The sequence below is a fragment of the Zosterops lateralis genome (assembly GCF_965231275.1).
Source record: "Zosterops lateralis genome assembly, chromosome: 11".
NCBI lineage: Eukaryota > Metazoa > Chordata > Aves > Passeriformes > Zosteropidae > Zosterops > Zosterops lateralis.
The window spans coordinates 13,196,229-13,221,405 of record NC_139771.1 but is presented as its reverse complement, the minus strand read 5'-3'; the positions used below and the strand labels follow the sequence as shown (position 1 = coordinate 13,221,405).

At 37.8% G+C, this 25,177-nt stretch overlaps 1 protein-coding gene across 1 annotated transcript in view; it reads right to left on the bottom strand.

Annotated features, from left to right (window-relative positions):
• Positions 1-25,177, bottom strand: part of PRKAR2A (protein kinase cAMP-dependent type II regulatory subunit alpha) — a 60,579-nt gene that overhangs the window by 28,087 nt on the left and 7,315 nt on the right. The window contains exon 2 of the mRNA XM_083869155.1: positions 8,560-8,595. Within this exon, the coding sequence (XP_083725281.1) occupies positions 8,560-8,595 (36 nt within the window). The remainder of the gene's footprint in view (positions 1-8,559; positions 8,596-25,177) is intronic.

The window sequence follows — 25,177 nt, the reverse complement described above, 5'->3', positions numbered from 1 at the left end:
ACATGCTGCTGACCTTGTTCAAGCCTTCTAAGAGAGCCTTACCGATGAGATAGTCATCCATAAAAAAGGTCTCCTGGAAAACATGATGCTACTACTATTTCAGAGCACACAGATTCACAATTGTAGAAGTAAACCTTCTGCTTTAATGATCTTCTGGTTTAGCCCATCACATAAATCTTAACACATTTCTAAATGTGTTACGTAAGCAAGGCAGATAGAACCAGAAATTCAGTACCAATAATGCTTATGTGCCTGAAACAGTGATATTTTCTCTGAGTTAAAAACAGCACAGAGAATGTTCACTTTCCATTCAGTTTACATCAGAACACCACAAGTTCCAAGAAATGGCTCAAATCTATGCCTTCCCTCTTAAAAGGCATGTAGCTTACAGGCTTTTAGTTGCAAACTGTAGATGTAAAAGAGAATTTAGCTGAGGAATAAAACAGGAAAAGTGTTTTTCTAGAATAGAAATAAAAAATGTTCTTTCAGTTTACAGATCAAGGCATTTTTGGTTTTATACTTGCAATTCTGCCATATGAACTGCTAAACCTGCAGTAAAACAAATAATATTTTAAAATCATCTTGAGAAAAGTGCAATAAAGCACTTTTTGCCTTAAAATTTCATTTAGCAATGAAGATTACCCGTATCTTTCTGACATCTGTAATGACGGAGAACCAAAGTACGTCAAAGTGTTAGAAGGCACTTCTGAAATCAATTACACGATATGATTTTCAAAGACTTCTGGACAATGTCCAAATATGTTAAAAACCACATTATCCTGAATCAAACAACTGGCATCTATTTACCTGTAGCAACAGGGAACAATAAAAAATTAGCTTGGCTTGACACAAAAGGATTGTGTGCAGAGGAATGATGTGGAAGCCCCCAAGTCCCTGTGCTTGGAAACTACTGCTTCCTTTCCTGGCACGCTGGAAAAGCAGGAAATGTGGGAAGTTACTGTTGGAGCCCTTGAAGAAAAGCCTGGCCAGTCCCCCCCATTCCTGTGTGGCTGCTGAGCAATTCCAATATCCTGGTGAGCACCAACCATGGCAAAGGTGTAACTCCTTCACTCATTCATTTCCAGCATGAGCCAACTCTGGACTTCAGCATCTCACTGAATAAACGGATTGTCTTCCCAGGAAATACACACTTGAAGTGGTCTGGCAAAAGACTAATATTGGATTAGAACTTCATCAGCTGGAACTTGTATGCCTTACTTATGACCAGTTTTGTGTTTTTCCATTAGAAAAGATTAGTGAGCTTAAGAAAGCTAGGGTCTTTTCTCTCCCAAATTTTGGACACATGGGAAAAACACACCAAATCAGGTAAGTGCTTCAGGCAGCCAAGTGCCCAAGCCACCTCCCAAAGTCAAGCCCTGATTCGAGTCTCTCTTCAAATGAGTGCTCACAGCAGTTCCTGAGATCGCTTTAGTATTTCCTGTAGTGAGTGTCCATATTGCCATTATATTCCCTATAGTGAGTTTTTCACTATTCTTACAAAGTTTTCTGTTATTTTGGGCTACACACAGACTCAGCAAGGTGCTCTGGTGTTAAAAACTACCAAGTAAAGTTTCTGAAAGTACATCCTTTCATATTTAAATCAAGTCTGTTTAAACTTTTCTGTTCTCCATGGATAGACTATTCAACTTATTTCACATTTAAACTGAAGTAACAGCAACCTAAACTTGCTTGAGTGTATTAATCAATATTGGAGCATAACAACATTTGTGACTTTGTCTAAAACTTGATCTTAAAACAGGGATGAAGCACAACCTTACATATTCACAAGAAAAATGCAAATCGTATTGGCCTCTGAGGTCACTCTAAAGATACATCACAGCACCAGGTTTTGCACTAAGTATAAAAATGCCTTTTTTAGCCTGTATTGTGACAGGCATTTTGAGATTTCCTCAGGTGTGTTGACCAACAAACCATGTTGGAATATTTTCATTTGGACTTTAATTTCCGTAATAAAAACCTTCCTGAGTTCAAATTCTCTATCACACAAAAGAGAAAAGTTAAATTCCAACCTATCAAAGGGAGGATTAAATTTTATTTCAACAATCAGCTGAAGGCTGATATTTTCAAAAGTATTTACGTGTACAAAGATATGGACCAACATTTATGTAGGCTTTTTAAAGATCTTTAATGTAAAACAATTAATGGAAGTTAATCACTTGCACCTTTCGCTACCTGAATACTTTTGAAAAACTGATCCATACTGCATGGCTTGCTAAAAAATGTGCATAGCTATACTTCTGCTCCCAACTCATAAGGGCTAATTTCAGTTAAAACATTTGACTTTGGACAAACGACTTCTAATTTTTATATAACACTCTAGCCATGAACTACTATTAAGAAAGAATAAATAAAAAAGACGAAGGATTAAATATTCTACTCCACTGTAGTACTTACGTGCGTTAAGCAGACTGGATCAGATTTCTTCTGACCAAGTATTGCACTGACTTAAATTTTAAGTAAGGATGCTCTCAGTGCTGTATTTCTCTTTATGTCATTAAAAAAATCCTGCAGAATTGTTCACAACACTGTGAAATCCAATTACTTGTGAAGTCATGACTATTAATTTCCAAAAATAAGCTTTTTATTATTCACTGAATGTCAATCACATGCCAGGAATTTTTAAATAAGTCCCAATATTGCAAACAGAGAAAACAAGCTTTTTTTGTTTAATGAATAATGATTCAGACTCTTTCTTACAGGAGAGCACCCACACAATTTATCACCACTTTCATCTGTCATCCCACATGCTTGGCTTTTGCTCATATCAACATTTTTTAAAATGAATTCTTTTCACTTTAGTTATGATATCAGTTTTGCAATCATTAGGGCTAGCAAAAAATCATAGAAGCTTCAGGTTGTTGATACAGGAAAACTGTGCCATTTGTAAAAATGCGGATTTTTGAACTAGGAAGTCTTACCATTTATTACCTGCCTGAAAATCTTTCAGCAGAAGTTATTACATCATTATTATGGCCAATAATCAATATAGAAATTCATTAAATAGCTTCAAGAAACCAGATCATGATTTTCAAGTCAACCACTGATATTCAGATAAATACACAGCAAAGAGAACAGAGAAAATCAGTCATCACTCAGTCTTCCTCCCTTGATGATTTCAAGTGCTGAGATTTTTATCACTGAAGTAGTATAGTATTCTGCAAGAGAAAATACTCAAAACAACCTCCCAAGAGAAGCACTGCCTCTTGTTTCATTGCTACCACTTAGATGATCTAATTTAACAGGATCTCAAAACAGTATTTTTTACCAAATACTAACTTGCTGTGTGGCAATAATTAACAGAAAGGCTTTATTAGAAAACCATTTTTGTTAAAGCTGTCACTTTAAAACACTAAAAGCTACTAAAAGAAATTTACTATGTGTAATATTATCATATCTTGATTTCTCAACTTGCCAGGGTGTGAAGAAAATGCTGTATCGCACTAGAAGGCACAGAGGAATATCAGACTTTAGCAACATATGTACACTATGAGATGATTGCTCATCTTTGGCAGAAGTCAGACTAATGAAGAGCTCAAGGTAAAGAATCCCCACCACCATCAAAATAGAGAAGAATCAGTGAGTTGGAAGAGCCAATAGTCAAGGCCTCTTATGGAAGCTTATGTGATGAGGAAAGAAAAAGCCAGAAACCGTCAAGGAATATTGATTTACACATTATTAAAAACACACAATTACTTAAATACCAAAAAAAAAACCCGCCAAAAAACCCACACACCACGCCATAGTGTCACACCAGATTGCTAGAGACAAGAGAAACATCAAAAGTACTGATTCTGAATCCAGCATTTGCTGAGGACACTGACAATTGGCAACTGTCAGGGTTCCACACAATGCTAATGTTTGTTATACACAGGAAAACAGGATTCAGTTAGGACATTTAAACAAAATTAACCTCTACACATGAAATCTTTATTCAGCCACCCCATCTCAGAGGAGGGCTTAGCACCCAGCTCCAGAATAGATTTAATCCTTCTCACTCCACTGGGTCTCTGCTGAAAGCTGCCCCACCAAAAGGACCAACTGAGGCAAATCTTGTTCATTGGATTATTTTTTTGTATTAACATGAAAACAGGCACAGATCCTGACAGCCATGTTACTATTAAGGAAATAACTAATATATCACTTCCCTAGATTATATAGGTCAATTACTCTGCTTAGAGTTGTTGAATGTGAAAACTGTAATGTCATCCCACTGAGGCCAAAGGAAGGCTCGTGAGGGAGTACAGGCACATGCAAAAGAGGTATATTATACCAGGTCACTCAGATGAACAGAAATAATTGTAGAAAAAAGATGAAAGCCTTTTGTGACACATGTATGGTACGGGTGTCATTTTGTCAGATTCTCCTATCCCAAGAAGAAATCAGTAAATCTGCTGGAGAGTGGGTGTTCTGTGGAATGAATCAAAAGTGTCTAGAAATGGCAATACAGAAATCTATGGAAAAACTTCACTTTTCTGAAATATGCTAAAACTAAAAGCGGAGAAACTATGCACAAGAGAGACTCTAGTGGGCGTCCCACTCTTCCTTCCAAAAACACAATTAACTTCTCATTCATATCCTGCCAGGAGCAAAATTCTCCTCGGTGTTATGTACCAGTTGTTATAGTGGGACAAATATTAACGCTCTCTTCCTCTAGTTTTGAAACAGCTTTGAAATAATTGAGAAAGGAGATTTCTGCCTTCTGAATTCACCGATTTCACTGGTTTCTGCCACCTCACTGCACCACGTAGTCAGTCCCCAGCCAAGGGCAGAGATCCTGCCATGCTCTGCAGCCTTCCATTACAGAAATGAAGTGACTAACATAATTAAGTCTGTCAGGAGCCCCTATACTTGGAGGAAGATCAAGGAATGTAATGAAACAAGTATGAATTCCAATCCAGTCCGGTTCTTGGGAGGACAATTCAATCCAAGCCTGGGCAAAGAGAGTCAGTCAGCAATCCATGGAACACACAGGTTACACTGGCACAAGGCTCGCACTTTGCTAACTCAGAGCAGCAGCAAGACAACTGCTCCACTGGGAAATCCGCACTGAAATTGCATCACAGTCTATGGCACCCTAGAGCTAGGAGGTTTTCAGATTAGTGGGGTGGCTTTTTTCCATTTTAGTTTCTACCATTGATACAGTTTATGATTTTACAAACAGGGTTATTTTAATGAAGTCAGCCACCAGCTCAGATACAAATTAGAGATGACCAACTGTTTGTGTGCACACCATGGATCTCAACATGTTACACGGCCAAACACTCCACACACAAGCCAGCTATTCACTAGATTAATTTCTAGGGGAACATCAAGCTCTCATTTCTCCTTCTCCCTCCAAGCATTCCATGGAAAAGACTGTTTCTCTTCATGAGAACACTACCACTCTGCACTTCTATAAATAATTACATGGACATGATTAGATAAATTCCCCTCTTCCAGGATGACCCAACTGCACAGTCCATTTTGAGTAAGTCTTAAAGAATGACAGCTAAATATTTACAACATTGGCAGTACTTGCCAGAACAGTTTAGGTGTTTCATAACTAGAAATAAACACCTAAATGAAAATTTAGTAATCATTAGAACAGATTTATTCTATGGGTTTACGTATCTCCAGAATTTGCAATAGTGCACCAAGGAAATCATGATCATCCTGTTACCTGTAGGTAACTAATCACAACCAACCAGTAGAAAACACTCCAAGTTTAAAATTAATAAATTAATAAAGCAACTAAAAAAGATTCTCTAACTGCTGTAAGAGAGCTTAGTAAACACTTGTTAGCCTCCAAGAACACATCTACAGTAAAATGGCTTATCAGAACGATCATTAATCATAAACTGTATATAACGTAGACAATCACTTTATCAACTTTTCCTTTAATTAAAATTACATTTTTCTTTTATTTTTGACCTAGAGAACAAGGACAATGCTGTAATTCCCTAGGCAGCCAAATACTTAAAGAGAACAATTCTTGCTTGAATTTTTACTTAATACATCCCATGTTAGCTTTTAAATTCTCTGTGAATCTGTGATTTTGTGCATGTAAATGTTGATAGCAGCAAGCAACTGAATTCTGCTCTTCACTCCCCTTTACAAACACACACTGCACTGGAAACACAGAAATGTTGGTTGGACTGACAAGGCTCAACATGGACTAGGCAGAAAGCTCTTCTGAAGAGAAGGCCACAAAAGAATGCACTAAATGCAAGTACGAAAAAGAATTATGTGCCAGCTTTTCTTCTCCATGGTTTGTTCTGCTTTACTTTATTAGTTAAATCCAGAAACATTTAGATACTATGAGTAATCTGTAAGGCAACATTGGTTCAGTGTTTGCTGCTATTTGTTGGTTTATAAAGACAAAAGCTATCTTAAAAAAACTGCAGAATGAAGACTTGCTTAAAACCTATAATGCATCTAACACACAAGTCAAACCAAATTCAGAGCACCAAACCCAGCAAATCAGTCCCTAATGTTATGCAAGGGACTGTAAAATGTGGTTGCCTACGATGGCAGGGGGCTGAGCTCAGTAAGGCAGCAGAGCCTAGCCAGTCTCATTCCTGTGCAGGTCCTGACAGAAACAGCAGGTATGGAGGGAAATAAACCACCCCACCAAACAACCCCCCACCCCAAACCAGCAGTTTCTCTACTTTTCCTGCCAAGAGAAGGAAAACTGCATCTCTTTGTATACACATGGATGGTGTTTGCGTCGCCTTTGCATTTTAACAAATCCCACACTGGTCGTGACCTATTCAGTGTATACAGAGAGAAAATGCATTTATTTTAATTGTGGAAAGCATTTAACACACAGTAATATTCTACACATACTCTATTACGGTTTGTCTCCATGGCAATTCTAATATGAACTGTAAACTCTGAATTATTCTAGCTCTTCCTGAAGCAGGGACATTATTGAGTAACTGAAGTCCTCCTTAATTTAATTGCACAAGTTAGCAATTCAATTTTACATTTGCCTTTTAGTTGTTCACATTAACCTTTAGACCCCCTAAATGATAGAACCTGTTTTTTAGCTAAGAGAAGCTCATTACTGTGTGAGCACCAAAATTGCATTTCAGTATTGCAAAATCAAAAATATTACAAATGCTTTCTGATTAAGGCTCAATTTTTTAACTTTGGAAATAATTCAGCCTTTATTTAAATTTAAGTCTAAGATGTATTCACTCCTCATTTCTAAAATTTTTCTCCATCAGCAGGTTCCAGGATGGATTAGCTGAATTAGAGAGAAAATGCAGTGTCTTGGACCTCTCCGAATTATGATACTCTACGATATATGACTTTCAGTATTTACTATCAGAGCATCAAACTCCACCATTCAAGATACAGTCTTATCCTGCCTAGATTTCTCATGTAATCATATCTCAAAACTACAGCACTGTCAATTTTTAATAGTTATGAAATTCTCATTATACTCAGTTATTTGTCTGTAGTGGCATAAATACACAATTATATTCTTAATCATATCCAAGCAACCAGTAGCAAAGCAAATGAACTGCATGACTGTAAGGACATTTGTCGCCCTGATTGTTTACATTCTTGAACTGGAGTTTCTCACACGTGTAACATAAACAAGTTAGTTGTTTTTGCATACCCCTCTGTGATGGACTTCTGAATTGACCACTGGGGTCAGAGAGGTGTTCCTCTCATCTACCAATCCTTGACCAAACTCCAAATACTATTTAAACCTCAAACCATAATAAACTTCCTTTCTTCTTTCCTCACTTCAACCTGATGGTGAGTGTGTGGTTCTTTCTAACAGTGACAGACATTTTGCACATAAACACGTATTTATCTTACATTTATTTATATACCACGTATATATATTATCAACAATGCCTCACCATAACTAACATACCCCAAACCATGTCAGATTGTCTTCATGAATTACAAACTGGGTAGACTTAAACTCAAAATTAGAGAGAAAACACTGAATACCTTGGCATTTTCATAAAGATATCTGTCAAACCAGAATCACAACTTTCCAGACCAACTAAATGTTAGTAAAATATTTCAAAACAAAGGAAGTACCACACGCAAAGCTCACACTGCACCTCAAATGATAAAACAACACAATACCTTCTCATCTGTACATAACATTCTGTTCATGTGATACTCTTCAAAATCAACTTGTAAAGCAATTTTTTGGAAATAACAGTTTCTTATTAAAGCATTTCATATTGGTTCAGATAGAAAACAAACAAATAAATAAGCATAATCTGTGTCTCTAGAACAAGTGAATAGCCACTAATTCAACAACTATAAATATCACTTGCACAAGCAAGGGACTAAAACAATACAAAAAGGGAGCATCCCCTCATATTTCTGTTTTCTAACTGCTCTAAATGCATTGACCGTTAGCATCTACAGCAAATTAAGAAACAATTCTCATTATTTCAAACAAAAATGCAAGAAGTATGAGAAATAAGGCAATAAGAGAAAGGTCATTTTTAATGTAATTCCTTTAGTCAGATACACATTTCAAAACCATCTCAGATACTTTGAAGTCTTAAAAGGAAACCTTACCTGATACTCTTCTGTTGTATCGGTTAACAACTGGAGCTGGAAAAAAAGAAAAATAAATCAAAATTACACATTTGTATTTATTATTACAAAGTATAATGAATGAATTGAATAATAATTATATACTTTTAGTACACAAATGCCATACATATCTCTTTTAAAAATGCTTCAGGATAAAGCTTTCATCCATTTACTTGCCAGTCAGTAAGTGTTTATTCAAAATTAAATACTCCTGAAGGCCATTACACGCTAGGATGGATGGTAGGTAGTTTTGGGTTGGGTGTTTTTTTTTTTTAATCTAATTCTGAAAAAATGTACCTCTACACAGATTATCCAATCCTAACCTATCATCAGTTAGCACCCTCATTTACTTAATATTATTGCAAAGCTTCACAGCACTTTAGGTCAGCTGTACCTACTTAATGTGGATGAAAAGCCAAAGGACTTTTTGCCAACCCATTCTCTGCTCCCACACAGCACTGAGGCAGTGCTCCCTCAGTAACTCCAGTCATCCACCCCTGCCCAAAGCTGGCTCACGCAAGGACACACACTGAAACTGGAGAAGGAGGATCCATGGCTTCTTTGTTCATGCTGTACCTACACAAGGCACTTGAACATTGGATTGGGATGAACTGCCTGACTTCCATTATTCACATACATTTTGACATTACGCCAGCCCTCAGCAAGCGGCATCTTTCCCCCTTTCATGGTAACCAAGGTACCATCTTTGAGAGTTGTTTCAGACTCGAAAAAAAGCAAAAAAAACCCCAAAACAACACCCAATCAATCCATAAGGTTTCATGCAGAACAAAATCAAAGCACTCTGTTCTCCTTCACCCCTAACAACCAGCATTGTTTTATTCTGAGTGCTTCGTGTTTTCAGACTTTTCTCCCCTTCAACAGGTAAATCTGTTTTTCCTGATACAACCTGTAACCTTTCTATTCCATTCTTTAAATATTTGAGAATTAGAGAAGCCTTTATACCCCATCAAAGCATATGCATCACAGAGCCAGATTTATTAAACACCTGCCACAAAAATCTTAATGATCCCATAATTTCTCAGAAACTTCTGAGTATCTCAGCACCACTGGAATACAGAGAACAATGATTTCTTTGCAAAGACAGAAGAGCTCATCTTTGGAGCACTGACAACCACCCTGCATCTATATGAAAACACAAAATGGAGAATACCACCAAAAAAAGGATAAAAATTATTATTATGTATTTTTTTTAAAAAATAAAGGAAATCAGAAGAGGTTGGAGGGGAAAGGAATAATCTGGCTAATTCCATAGTTTTCAGCCGAATCTATCAACAGGGAGACAATGCTCACCCTCAAAAGAAGCTCAGGATTAAAAGCAAGATTATTCTGAATTTTACCATTTAGATCTAAACTTGTATAATATGACATAATCCCTATAAAAATAACACTGACACACTCTTTCATACATCAAGCTTGAAGAGGTTCAAAAACACTGAATAACAAACCTGAGAATTCAAGCAACTTTCTCTTCAAACCTTTAAGCAATTTATGACAGCAGCAACCACTCCTGCAAATAAGGGCAGGATGCATCTTACTCGCCAAAAGACACCATGGATGCAAGAAGTTTACCTCATCTTAAGGGGAAACAGGCATTGGGAATAGAGATCCATTCAGGCTTATTAAACAACCTCATGCAACTTCCTGATCTGAAAGTGTTCATACATTTTGCCCCGTTCTTAACTTTTCTCGTGGGTCTGCCTGTGGCTACCAGTGGTGACACAAAACTGTTCTGGACAGTCATTTGTCCTGCAACAGTTCACTCCCACCTCTAGTCTAAGTAACTCAAAACTGGCCTGTTTTTTTAGACCTAAAGAAACAGGAAAACTGATTACTTTTGTCCAGAGGCACAGCCAAATGCCTACCAGTTCTCTACGGTTTTGAAGAATGAGAGGACCAAAACAAATTAGTTCAGTTTCCACTACAAAATGATGTATTACAAAAGAAAATATTAAATTCAAAACATAATTTGATAAGTTTGCTGTACAAGCACCTCATCAAGGTCATAACAGTTTTAAGTAAATGTTTAACTAGTCTCATGTGTGGACTCAGATACTTTTTATCAACACCGTTAGTGAATAAACACATTACTTCAGGCTCTATCTTGCATATACAGAATTTTTTTTCCACCTTATGACTTCTACACCCATTTCTTACTCATATTTAAGAATAACATTTTCATGTCTTTGAACAGAATTTATATACTACAGAACGCTCTGGTGTACTTTGGGTAACATAGAAAAAATCCAACAATGATGGCTCCTTTTAGAATCTTGATTATTTTATCTCATAGCAGGGTTCAGTGCCATCAAAACTGCATCAAGCTTTCCAGTGTTAAAAATGAGAAAAACACATAACCTTTTAAGGGCAGTTAAGAGAGTACTATTATTCTGCCTCCACAAAGCTTTTAAGATTAAAATGATAGTTTGTATCTCTTACACCAGTGACAGATCTAACGTGTATAAAATTCACTTTTATGTGTTGTCAAATGGCTATTTTTATGCTAAAGAGATAAAATCCTAGTAAAGATTAGTGGGTTGTTTGTTTTTTTTTTTTTTTTTCCTTCTGGCTTACCAGTGAGATGCTCTCTTTGCTTATGACCATTTTCAGTATTACACAGTCACTATTGCCACTCCTATGGCATCCTTGTTTTGCCATAGGAGTGGCCAAAGGAAAAGGCTGGCACTGAGCACTGCTAAGATAAACAACTCCTGAAGGTCCCACATAGACCTACATTGGTCTATGGACAGATTCCAAAAAATTAGATGGGGTGGAAGGGAATAATATATTGACTGTTAACACAGCCTCCTTCCTAGACTGAGCACTAAAGGGCACCTAATTTAAAGCAACAGTGATGGACACACCAATAACAAACTCCTACACCAGAGTAGCCCACAGAGCACAACTCTGCCTACACTGACAACAATCTACTGAATCCAGCACACCCACCAGGTACCACTCAGGGATCTGGGATCTACAGAAACAAGATTAAAGTGCTGCTTTGAAAGACAAAACAATTCTTTTTTTTTTAATCTCCAGTTAGAACTCCCCCCTGCCGCACAGCAATGGGCCACGGCTCAGTCTGAACAATGGGCCATGTCTCTGCTAATGACAACAATGTTATTATACGTTAATTGCAAAAACTATAATAAGATTAAAAGATTTTGTTGTGAGATGATTGCATTGAATACTCTCCATTATGTCAAAACCTCAGGTGCAGCAATATTCAAGTTCAAAATGTCTCATACCTTTGGCACTGCTCCTGCTTTTACTTGGCTCATGGGAACCAAGGCACAGTAATTGGGTAAACACAACAAAAACTGAGGTAAATTAAACCATTGTACCAGAAGAGAGCAAAACGGCCCAATTTCCTCCTTGGCAGCCAAAGGCAAGTGATTCTGGCAGCGGAAAAGCAGATCAAGCTGTGCATTCCACACTTCTGCCAGAACTGACTCAGGACAACGATCCGATTCCACTGTTCAAGAAAAATCAGGAATGTCTGCTCAACATGTACGTGTTGTCCATACTGTGACTGAGGCACAGACTGAAGTAAGCACTAGACAGGAACACTTAACAGGCTTCTTCAGACCAAAAAACCTTTCTTCCTCAAAGTAAAGGTATGTCATTACATTTATTTAATAAAAAAATATATAATAAATTGCATAAATAGATCAATACTGTACATTCCATTATTTAAATTTAAAACGTACCTTACATCAAACAGCAGTAGTGCCATGCAGTTAGTGGCTACTACTAACTATACTGCCATCTGCTAGTGGCTCCATTCATTGGGTTTTCTCACTTGAAAAATTAGGGATGTAAATCAGACACTGGGATTCTTTTTTCAATACTTTCCATAAGTGACAAAACAGGAATTTCTCAAATATCCTTCAGTTTGCTTTGGCATTGAGATTTACTTTGAAATATCTGATGCTCAATTGTGGCTCGCTATGTTTAACTTACAAGAGTTCTGACTATGGTTATAAGCAGGTATAAAATACAGCCCCATAGGTGAAAAATGGACACATTTTACTGTTTTCAAACCAAACCAACAATTACAGTATTTAGGGGAAACAAGTGACAGTAAAACCACTCTTTCAACCAAACCTAAAAGTCTGCTTTTCCTACAGTGCGTGGGCTCCCTTCTCTGTCAGTGACTTTGAAATGTGACTGGTAAAAAAAAAAAATTAGGCTTTTTTAGGTGTACACTACTAGCTATTTCTCTACACTACTCACAAGCCTGAAATGAACAGAAGTACAACCATCATTCTTCCAGCTACTGCTACCCACTTCTTCTACATCCTAAGAACATTCAATTCTTATAGAAAAAGACAAATAAAACTCAAAAGATCAATTGAGGGTCACAAGAAAAAAAAAAAATTCAAGGACAAAGGACTTGCATTCCAGGCATGACAGTAGAGTATTAGATGTTACTGCTCTGTACTGGATGTACCTTGAAAACTTCTCGTTCTTCACAAGCACTTTGCTTTTTATTATGATCTGTGAACATTTCCTAATTTCAACTAAGGTAAAAAAATCCCCGCGTGACTGTTTGTGATTCTGAATGCAATTTATAGCAGCATACTAAGTTAAGCTATTGTGCACACAAATATTTAATAGCCATCTTTTGTGTAACTCAAATCAACAATTTTTGAAGGTTTCCTGATGAAAGATGCAGCAAAGCTCATAGTAGGTGGCATAAACTTAGTATAGTACTCCAAGTTCAAAGAGCATAGGCACAAAATACCAGCTTTATTACAACTGAGTAGCACAAATCAGTGATTTACAGAGTACTTTCCCACTGAATCACGGCACAAAATCATCCTGTGTGAAGAGAGTCAAAAAGAGAAACAGAATGTAAATTGTTCTAATTTAACAAGTCAATTAAGTTTATCCAAACAACACATGAGTTGACACTATAAACCATTAAAGCCGAAATACCAGGAGCAGAGTGGAGTATAAATCTGAGGCGTGACTGTCTCTATGGAATGTTATATCAAGTTACGATAAGGAAGTGCCAGACTACAGCTGTCAAACTGTTTTTCTACACACCAAGATGTTAATGGACTTACATAAATAGGAACCATCACAACTCTGAGAAAATTCACAGATTCAAGGACCAGCTTTTTAGGATTCCTGGCAATTAAAAAGTAATACAAGAGCAGAAAGAACTTTCATCATCAGATTTGCAAGAGTACTTCAATAAATACCAATCTGAACTGGTTTTTTCAACAAGAAAGTAAAACAAGAGTTCCCTGTGGCTATTAGTAATAAAACAGTTGTGTATCCATGACTTCCTTCAGGATGTCCTTGCTGGAGAGTAACAAACCCTCATTTACCCCTTCCACATCTCACCTTCATAAGATGGAAACCACGGGTAGGACTACAAACTACTTCAATTTTTTCAGTCAGCTCTAAAACCTAAGAGTTCTCCTCAAGGCTTCTCTCAGAAAAACAAACTAGACAGAAGCAGATCTGAGTTTTACAGACACCCTTTTATTTTTCCTTGTATTCCTCTGCCCAGCCACCCCCCACGGAGGAGGATGGAAACTCAGGACCTGGTTAGACAGGCAGGAGAGACCCTGATGGTGTCAGCTGAAGCATGCCAGACATTTGGAGGAAGACAAAAGGTCAGGGAACACTAGGGAAGAAGTGAGTTTTTAGAGAACAAACAGAGAGAGCATATAACATTTAAAAAATAAAAAGGCAGAAAGTGGAAACCATGATCCACAACTGGGTACACACGGGATTTTCTTTTCTGTAAGAGACTTTTACATCTGTTAATCTGGAAAACAATAAAAAAACTGCATTGCTATTAAACATTGTTTTTCTGTCTGCTGCTGTAAAAATAACAGAGACATAGACACATTGTTATTTCTCAGTATTGAAAAACAGCTGTCATCAATAGCAAGGGAATAAAACATAAAAACAGTAGTAATAAATCCCGGTCTCCAATTTAATTGATTTTTTTAATTTGTATTTAAAAATTACTGACACAAAATGGAGAAACACTGTCTGAAAGCCTCATTTTAGAATAGTCTCTGACTCTTGCTTTCCAAGTTTTTTAGAAACCCTCTGATAGAAAGAATGTAATAACTTCTGAAGGGAAAAGTTGAGTCAACAAGCAAAGCATTTATGTCAGTGAAAGAAAGATGTTTATGAAGTTAAAACTGTTGTGCTATTTTGAGTTGGCTCTTTTTTGGTTTTTAAGTACAGTAGAAAAATGAATATGCACTCTGGAATGGACAGACTTTAAACAGCTGATAAATTCAAGAAAGAAATCACTGCTTGACTAACTGAAAGGAATCTGGGTGAATCTCTGGTTATGATGGCACTTCTTGACTAAAGCCTTAAGAGTTTTGTTTGTTTTTAAATCAAAGATTCTTTTTTCCAATATATCACTATTTCAATATTCCCTTTCCAGAACTGAACCTGAACAGTCACGCGTGGTACTACTTTCATTACATTTCCCAGCAGATACTCATTCTTACAAAAAAAAGACCATAAACCTGCTCACAGAATTCAGGAGTTCATAGAGCCTGACTGAAGCCCACGCACAGGAGAACAAACACAGATCAAGCAGCACTTCACATTATCTGACATTGCAATGGCATGACCCACACAGCCCTCTCCTATTTCTTGCTGACACGTCTCAGATCAAGCCAAACACAGCACTTTTTTTTGTCTGTGTGTGTTGATTTTTTATGGGTGTAATCTATATTATCAAGATCAAAGAGATAGCAACACTTGCTTTACAGACATGAAATCAGAAAAACTCCCCGTGCTGAGGTACAATCTCAGCTAAAAGGACACATTTCACAGTGATTAAAGCTATAACCATATGCTGATACTACAACAGAGATTGTCAGGGATTGAAATGAAAGACTTGAGAATGTTTTCAAGTATTAGAAAGACAAATCTATGCACTGCACAGAGAAAGAAGAATGCTGCAAAAACCAGGAAAGTTAAGAAACAGCTGACAAATCTTCAAAGCATTGTCAGGAGAGGCAAGACACTGGAAGGTAGAGAAAAGCAAGTGAAAAAGAGAAATTTGCTTGGGCTTGAGGAGTCAGCTTAGAGAGGAAGGCATTTCAGAGAAAAGGAAGCTAAGGAGCCACATTAGTAATATCAGAAAAGTTAAGCTTACAAACCCAACGTTAAGTAGATGATAAGAAGAAAAGATTCTAAACATATTTGAATGTGACGTTCACTGGGATTGTCTGACACTGGAAAAGCCAGAAAGGGTCAAAGATGAGAATGAGACTACAGAGAAACAGAAACACCACATCAAGAATAACTGCAAAATTCCTTAAACTAAATGCTTCGTGCAGAAAAACGTAGTGGCATCTTATCTAGGGAATCACGAGGCATTTCCCAATCAGTAAGAAACATGGGCAACTCACCCCCATGACCAGACACAGTGGCAGAGAACAGAAAGCCTCCTCCTTTTCCAAGGCTCTTGACTAACCTTTCCTATCTTACCAGTTCTGCTTTAAAACCTCATCTCTTTATTTACTAGTCTCCTAATCCACCAGAGATCAGAGATGGATGAGGCAGAAGGATTAATACCTCAGGGTACTTATGATTTTTGAAACATAATGAAGACAAATTTTGTCTGAAATCTTTTCATTAGAAATTTCAGATGTGCTGTTTAAAGCAACATTCGACTCTGACAAACACAGCTCTTTTAAAGCAACACTTTCTGTATTTCAATTGTTTTTTTACTGTGGTTTTGATTTCTAAGACTTAACTCCACATCCTCATATCTTTTAAAACAAGAAACCCCAAATACTTTTGATCAGATTTTTATCCTGTGCCTAGTTGTGTGGTGCAGTCATTGTTCTACGTTACAAACTAACAACACTTAAGATCTTTCCGGTTATTTGGAAAGCTGCGTTCCACCAAACATACTTGGAAATCCTGGGGATAATTCCTAAATGAGTCATAAAAAACGTCATTTAACTATATCTAGCACATCAGTGTATTTTTATTGTTTCCAACTGCACCTCTTGCATGAATCTCTTTCTACAAAATAATGAATTGTATACAAGTGATTGCAATCTAAGTAAGCTAAAATATGGGAACAAGGAAAAGAAAAAAAGCATAATAAACCTGAGTCAATTTTTTCTACATTTCACTATTATTACATTTGCATTCTATCACAGCAAGAGCCACTGATAAGTACAAGTCTAAGGTACATAAGTCATTGCTCCAAAGAGAACAGTATCAGTTAATCCTGATCTGCCACTGGAATCAGTCAAGGGGACTTGATTTTCCATTTTCAGAAGCCCAATTAAAAGTCCCACCATTATTCTGAATTGAATGCATTAAACCCTGTAAAAACTGTCAAGAGTAACAACCCACTGGTGACCTCTCACAACAGGAGGTTAGACTCACCAGGCATTTCCTAAACTCCTCCCTAAGTGAGATGGTCCCCACATCAGCAGTCTGGGACATCACCAAAACCAGACACGGCTCTTTCTCACACTGACAAGTGTTGTCCTCTCCCAAACCTCATGCACAACTCTGTTCTCAGTCCCAAAGTGGTCTAGATTTTAAAAAACATTCTTAACAAATTAGTATTATCCTCAGGAGTAGCACAGAGTCAACTTCTCTGAAAGCAGGGATGTATCAAATAAATACAATCAATGAAGCCAGGACCTTTTTCTTAACAGCTTGGCCAGTAACCTGAGAGAAGTATTAGCCAGGTAATACAACTATAATAGACAAATATAATCCAAATGCAGATCTAGGGGGAAATCTTTATAAGGTAATAGGGATGAAGTGGAAAATGCTATCACTGGCGCAGACTTTAATGTTTATAGAGCCTCAGGTATAAGCAGCTGTAAAATTAAGTTCGAAAAGAGTGGAAGGAAAGCATGTCACAGCCATGGTAATGGCACAAGTGAAGCAATGCACTGGCTTCATGTACTTCACACCTCCCATCACTGCCTTTCCTATAACCTGCCTGTACACTCCCCTCACACACCTCCATTCTGTCCCAGAGGAGAAGATAAATGCAGCTGCAAAGAGGAGACTTACAATTCCCACTCCCACAAAAACTCTCCTACTTCCAGTTTTGACACCACACTTACACCTTGTTTGTTTTTAAAGCCTTTAACCTATTCCTACTACCAAGATTTTAATTCATGTCTCGTGGACTGCCACAGGAGCACAGCAAATACTTCAGCAACTAATACACACTTTCCCAGCTGGATTGCTGCTCTCTTCTGACAGCTAACTTTGGGGTTGCTGTGCACCACTGACATTCTTGCCATTCTCTACATTCCTCAGTTTTGTTCTACCCCACCTGTGCAGAATGGACTTTTCCTAATACATCACACAGAACATCCTATATCTCAACTATTATCTGTCTTCTAGGCAGAGGCATATTTTCAGGCACAGTAAATGTTGCATGTGTTCCTAATATTTTTCTAGGTACATCTGGCATTTGAGGAAACTTCAATACGGCATAATGCTGTATTTTTATTTGAATGCATAATGAAGAGTTGATTTCCTCCTATATGTAAAGAAAGATAATGATGATGCACAGATATTCTTGTGGGTAAGCAATGAAAAACAAAGAAAATTTTTGACTGCCTATTAGTTTTCACCAGAAACACAACCTTAATTTTACATTCATTACATTGTATTTTAAAGAGATTCCATCTGCTCTGTCTGTAGTGCACATTAATATTCAGAAGACATGTGCAGTGTGCAGTCCAAGCTTTTAATTGGAATCATGTCACAGCTACCATCACACAACACTGAATGTAAATGTTGGATATCTGCACTTGGCACCTGCTTGGCAGGCTCAGCATAAAGTCCTACTGAGACTGATAGTGTCTTTAAATAATGTGGTGTCAGGATATAAAAGCTATCTTGAGAAATCAAATATTGACTATCGTATCCATAACTAATATAATTTACTAGCACCCTAAACTGCTTATCAGCAAAATATGGTTCACATTCAGATGAATATGAACCCATCATTTTCAAAGAAAGACAACAAACTGATACAACTGAATACTCACATCTTCCATTATGATAGATGCTTAAGCAAATTTAACTTGTACACAAAAGAGGACAGTGACAACTGAACTTCAGTGCAGTCAAAATTGTGTAATGAAGCTCAAAGCATTTATAAAAATCTAAAACTCAAGCACTGCTAAGAACATAAGAGCACCTGAATAAAAATTCAATTAACAGGTGCACTCAGTGAATTAAGGTACATTCCTACAATGTCAGACTAATTATTCTAGAATGAACAGTATAGTTACCTTTTCTTGGAATTTAAAAAAAAAAAAAAAAAAAAAAAAAAAAAAAAAAAATCCCCAAAACAGCCCTGAGTCAACAGCATTATAATTTGCTTCAAATTCTTGCCAAACCATGGTAACACAAAATTACACTTTCCCAGCCACCTGCATATTTTCTGCTTCTACTCTGCTGTAAGTTTCTGACAAATGGGGCAGTGAGCAGCAATCTACACAGAGAAAATGGTACATGTGTGTGTGCAGGCATAAACACACAAACCAAAGTTCTGTCCAGTACAAGCAACTGGCTGTTACACTGACAAACTGATCTTAGATATATTGCAAGAAATTTCAGTCTAATCAATATGTAAGAATGACAAAGGAACTCTAAGAACAGCAAACACTTGCTTTTCATGAAATATACATTTCCTTGCAGAATTTTTATTCCATCACCTTTGCCACTGTACTGTAACAAACACAAATCAAGCCAAAATTCAAGACCATTAAGGTACACAGATACGCCACCAAAAATAATTATGCAAGTAGAGGCAACATCAGAACAGAGTCATCATGATCCAGTGCCCTTCTCTGATAGACTAATTGGATTACTGGATCCTCTTAGCTTAGAGCAGCTGCCAGCGCAGATAAGGGAGTTACAGAGAAGGGGAAGACACAATTGTTTGTGTTCAGGGCACACACACACTCAGTCTCAAGCCTGCACCTGCAGATCTGCCACCATTTCAGAACACATTATGATGGAAGGATAGAAAAGTAAAGGAACTGAGAAGGCAGAGTGAAGTTTCAATCCCAAACCTGAGAGCACAACAAACCTATTGCTGACCACTGATTGCAGCAGCACTTCCAATCTGTGTCAATGCCAAGGAGAAAAAGGGCTGGTCTCAGCCTTTTTCATCAGTGATGTGCAGTAGTTCTGCTTAAGTTTGGACTACAACAGAAAGGAAAAATTAATATGGGCAGTTATGGACGAGATGCAGCCTAAGAAGCTTTTCCTTTCTCCTCTGAGCTGTTTAGTCTCAGACAAAACAGGCTGGAGTCACTCTCACAGTCAGGTGTATCTCATGTGACAGTATGAAACAACTATAACTGAACTACTTCTACAAAAGAGCAATTTAGAAGAAAAATATGGAACAAGAGATTTGAAGCTCAGCAGAAACAACAGCAACATGGAGAGAGCCTGGTGTTTCATACACCCAGCAGGCATGTTACACAGCTATACCTGCCAGGTCAACCTGAGCTCAGGACTGTTTAATTATAGGTATCTAGGCAGAATTTTAAGAATAGCATCCTACAGGTAAAAGAGGTACACAGTTCTTTGCCTGGGTCACATCACATTTCATTACCAATTCCTGCTGACATTTGAATGATGAAACATACTGTGTTTTTACATAAGACAAAACTGCAATAGGTTGTGCTGTCATCTGATTTGATCTGAATAAAAGAGCACAAGGCATTTCAATCAAGTGTCACTTCAAGCTGATTCAGAGCTTAATCTCACACATCCACATTTAAGTCAAGGTATAAGCACACTTGTATGTGCCAGGCAAGGCAAGCTGGTTCCAGGGTAATCTGGACAGCTTTTGATGCAACATTCCTATGTCAAGGAAGGTGGTCTTTCCCCCCTATTCATCCCTGGTAAGGTCACACCTGGAGGAGTTCTGTGTCCAGTTCCAGGCTCCCCAGTACAAAAGACTCATGGACATACTGGTCAGAGTCCAACAAAGAGCCATAAAGACGATGAGGGGACCTGGAGCATCTCCTGTGTGAGGACAGGCTGAAAGAGCTGTGACTGTCAGCCTAGAGAAGATAAGGCTCAGAGAGTTCTTATCAATACCTGAAGGGCTTTGAAGGACAACAGAGGCAGTTTCTCCTCACTGGCACTCAGTGACAGGACAAGAGCCAATGGCCACAAAGTCAAATACAGAAAGGATCCACCTGAACATGATGAAGCACATTTTTAGTGTGAGAGTGACCATACACTGACATAAATTGCCCACAGAGGTTCTGGAGTCTCCACCCTCTGAGATACCTAAAAAGACACCTGGATATGGTCCTAGGCCATCACTATAGGCAGTCCAGCTTCACAAAAAGGGTTAGGCAAGATGACCTCCAGAGGTGCCTTCCAAACTCAACCTTTCTGTAATTCCACAAAGATCCTCAACAGCTCAGTAAAATTCCTGCTTTGCTTCCAGTTTAAGTTCTGATGGCCAGAGGGCAAATAGAGGTAAAATTCATCTGCAGGTAGATGCATCTGGTCACCAGACATCCTTTGTCCAGGCAGGTAACTATAAATTCTGACAAAGCCACTCCACAGATTTTGGGAGTTTAATTTGTTTGGCTGGGGTTTTTTTAAAGGAAGAAAGGTAGGAAGAGCAAGGCTGTGAAACAGTCTGGGCTTCTACTGGTTCTTACTATGGGCACATTCTTCGTAACTGCAAACTGAGCACTTTCTTGGGCATTTTTTAAAACGTTCAGTGTTGACACTACTGCAATATACCAAACTAGTTCTTATTCTAATAATGCCACATAAGAGTCAAGGAGCATCCACATCCTGGACAAACCTCAGGAGGAGTATTGCCAGCTTAGCAGTGTCACAAAAGGCATCTATTATCAGCTGATCAGCTACGACCTTTCTAGGATTTAGCCTTCTATCCTGCACAAGTAATCACCTCTGAGGACTCATCCTGAACAGTTTGTAAATGACCTTTCCCAAACCAGTCTTTCCCAAAAGATCAACAATTTTAAAAACTGGCTCAATTCTTCTGGAAGTCTGATTTTTACAGTTTTGGAGGGTTTTTATTAAGTACTTAAAAAAGGCTGACGATGTGTTGTTGATCTGTGAAATTATAAAAAAAAATGTTCAAATAACTAGTGTTCCCATATGCGATATGTTTAAAAAATGCAGAAGAAAAATTGTATAATGTATCACACCACATATTTTAATAACCCAAACCAGAAAACATTGGTCAGTTGTTTATGAGAAATTCTACATATACTTGGAACTGAAGAGATTTGCTTTCCAGTAAAAAAACCAAGAAGGTAAAAGGTAAAACAAAAACCAACACACTAAAACCCCCACACCGACCCACAGTTTGTGTCCTTGCTATATATAGATTTGTCTACAGTAGTGATAGAGGAAGTACACTGGATTTACAGGATTTTATGCTGTACTGGGAGCTTAAGAGTCACAACACTGGACACCAGGTTTCCTGCCTTGCTTTCCCTCCTCTCTAAGGTGCAGGATCCTCTCTGTGACACAACTGACTCTACAATTCATGATCATTTTCTTGTCTGGTGCTTTTCTAGTGAGAACAAAATGTGAAATGCATCCAGTGATTCCATGGCTCTCCAGCAGCCAGCACAGCCTGAGCTCTGCAGGAGGGTGGCAGCCAGAGGACTGAGGGGTGACACAAACTGACCAGGCAGAACATACACAAGAGTATGAGGCCTTCTACAGAAGCATCATTAACACCTACAACAATTTTGTGATATTATGAGCAGACAACATGAAGTACTACTTCACTGCCAGTACAATATATTCATCAATAATTCACAAGTGAACCTTGTTTCATTGAAATACTATTTGGTTACAGCTCCTTTTAGTAAATAAAATATAAATAAATTCGAGTGGATTATAAATATGTATGTTTTAAAATTTAAAACTGTTTAATTTTCTAATCTGGTCAATCTTTAGGTTGCAGTACACAACCAAATTAATGAGCAAAACCAACTTCTGTACTGCATCTCAAAATAAAGTGTTTCATAGCTTTTCTTCCTTCAGATTTACACTTCTAACAACATTATATCAACATTCAACAGTTACTTAAAACATATAGCTGTAAAAAGAATCATCTCCATGTGAAAACATATTTTGACAAGACAGCCCCCCCACATACACTTCCAGTAATTGCATCCTGAGCACTTTCACAGGAAGAGGATTTTTGGGAAAAGAGGAAGGGTGAAAGCAGACATATGTTCTGTATCCTAAGAAGGGATAACAGTAAAAAATATCAGAATGTTCTACCCAGAGCAGGGAAAATCTTGTTTATTATAGAGTCATTTAGGTTGGAAAAGACCTTTAAGATCATTGATTGGGTTCAACCACAAACCCAACACTGCTACATCCAGCACTGAGCCAGGTCCCTGAGCTGAACCTGCCCATGGATGTCCAAAGTCTTGGCAAGAGGCTTCGACAAGGAATATTCATTCTGACAATATCCGGAAGAAACGATAAAAAATTCCTTGACCGAAGTGAGCTGCAGCAGGTGGCAAGTGCTACACGGTTCAGCTTCCAGATGAACTGATTTTTAGCAGCAGAACTTCTAGGATTCAACTCCCCCGAGTCACACAGTACTCTTCACAACAAATGTACACACTGCAGATCTTCCAGCTATGAAAAGCTAAGTGTCTGCATGTAAAAGCTAAGAAAAGCTAAAAGCACTGGCAAAATCAGTACACATCTTGCAAAGTTACATTATTTCATAGTGCTATGAAAAAAATGGTAGAGCAGTTAACAATTACTGCATATTTCCAGCAGTAAGAAATTAGAATTATTTCACAGGGATTTTAGAGATGCTCATATAAAATACAAATCGTGTTAATGGCTTTTTATCATAAAGTTACACCATCTCAAGATTAGAAATAAAAACATTGTATCCAGTGATGTTTAACACTACAGGAATTGGTCTCCAAATATCATCACCCTGAATAGCATTAATTTTTAGCATTTTATAACAAAACTACACATGGAAGCTTTCTCCCACCCCTCCCCAAAGGTGTGAAAGACAATAAACTGAATGTTAATCTATTCCAATAAGCCATCTTTCTTAATTTATTAACCTGAAAACCCTTTGAATCTTACAAATATTTACAATTTTTAACCAGAAACACTGATAAACATCAAATGTTTAAAAACTGTTTCTGAACAATTACTGTCCAAAAAAAAAAAAAAAAATTAAAAGAGGCAACTCAACCTTAAAATTTTCATTCCAGGGCTGTACAGGAGACATCTTTCAGAGAAGGGTACCCCCCATATCCATGACAACCAGAGACTGACCAGCTCCTTCACTACAGATGTCCTTGAGGAAGCAATTCCTCCTAAACAATCATGATTAGCACAAGTGTTGCCACAGAAGTGAGTGTTTACTGGAGCCTCACCAGGAAAAATATCACAAAAATATTTGTGGGTTATTTTTTTTTAATTTCTTCTGTGGAACACAGTTTTCTCAATAGGAAGCACAAAACAATATGCTGTCCCAAGGGAGGAAGAACCAAAATGGAAATGAAGAGCCATTGTGACATCCTGCTTTATAGCAGCTTGTCAATATGCAATCACCAAGAATGAGGAAATTGGCACTACAGCTGATTCAAAAATACAGAGGAAAACTACAAAGCAGTTTCTCAACTCTCATCCAAAACCCACAGTTCATTCCTCACACAAACTCCACACATTTCTACAATGTTCTGCAAGGAAACTGCTCAGATCCAGAAGGACAGAACAGTGACTGGTGGGAGAACATGCACTTTCCCTCCCATCTGCAATCCTAACCCTTCTTCACACAACAGTTTGGAGTGAGATTTTGTGACAATTTGCTCAGTTCTGCTGGTCAGGCCCCTGACCCAACGATCTTGGTCTGGATTTCACTAATACCCAAAAAGGAATGCAGGGTTCCAGACTTCTGTAAGATGACCTCACACCAAAAGCTGACATCATGCCAGCCCCTGCAGGCTGGAGACCATTTCTGAACAGAAGCAAAGCTGTTCTGCAAGCCACCAGGAAATAAAAGGGGAGAACAGAGAGTGCTGTAACATTTCTTACAAAATAAACCCCAAGGTTGTTGTTGGTTTTAAATGACAATAAAAGCAATGCTACAGAAGGAATATCTGCAAGTCCCTACCTGAGGCCTTGAAGAGAGGCTGTTCCTAAAGATGTCTTCTCTCTTAAAGGGAATTTCCACTCCATGCACAGAGAACAGCCACTCACAATCATTTGCCATTTCTAGACAGAAAATAAATGCTCCCATAGGAAAGGACCAGCAGCAAAACTGCTACTAATAAAATGCTGGCCTTTATTATACATCATTTATTGTGTATTTATGAAACAGAAACCAAATCCTTGCAATATGAAAATTGTAAGACAGGGTGCTTTCTTCTAAATCTCCTCCCTCTTCTAAGTATCCTTCCCACTCCAGCAGAGAACACTGCCATCATCTCCAAAATTCTAACAGGCAAAACATCAATGACCACAAAACAGCTGCTTGTTCTGCACAATGGATTTCTGGAGTTTCCATCCAAAGGCCCCTCTTTCACAT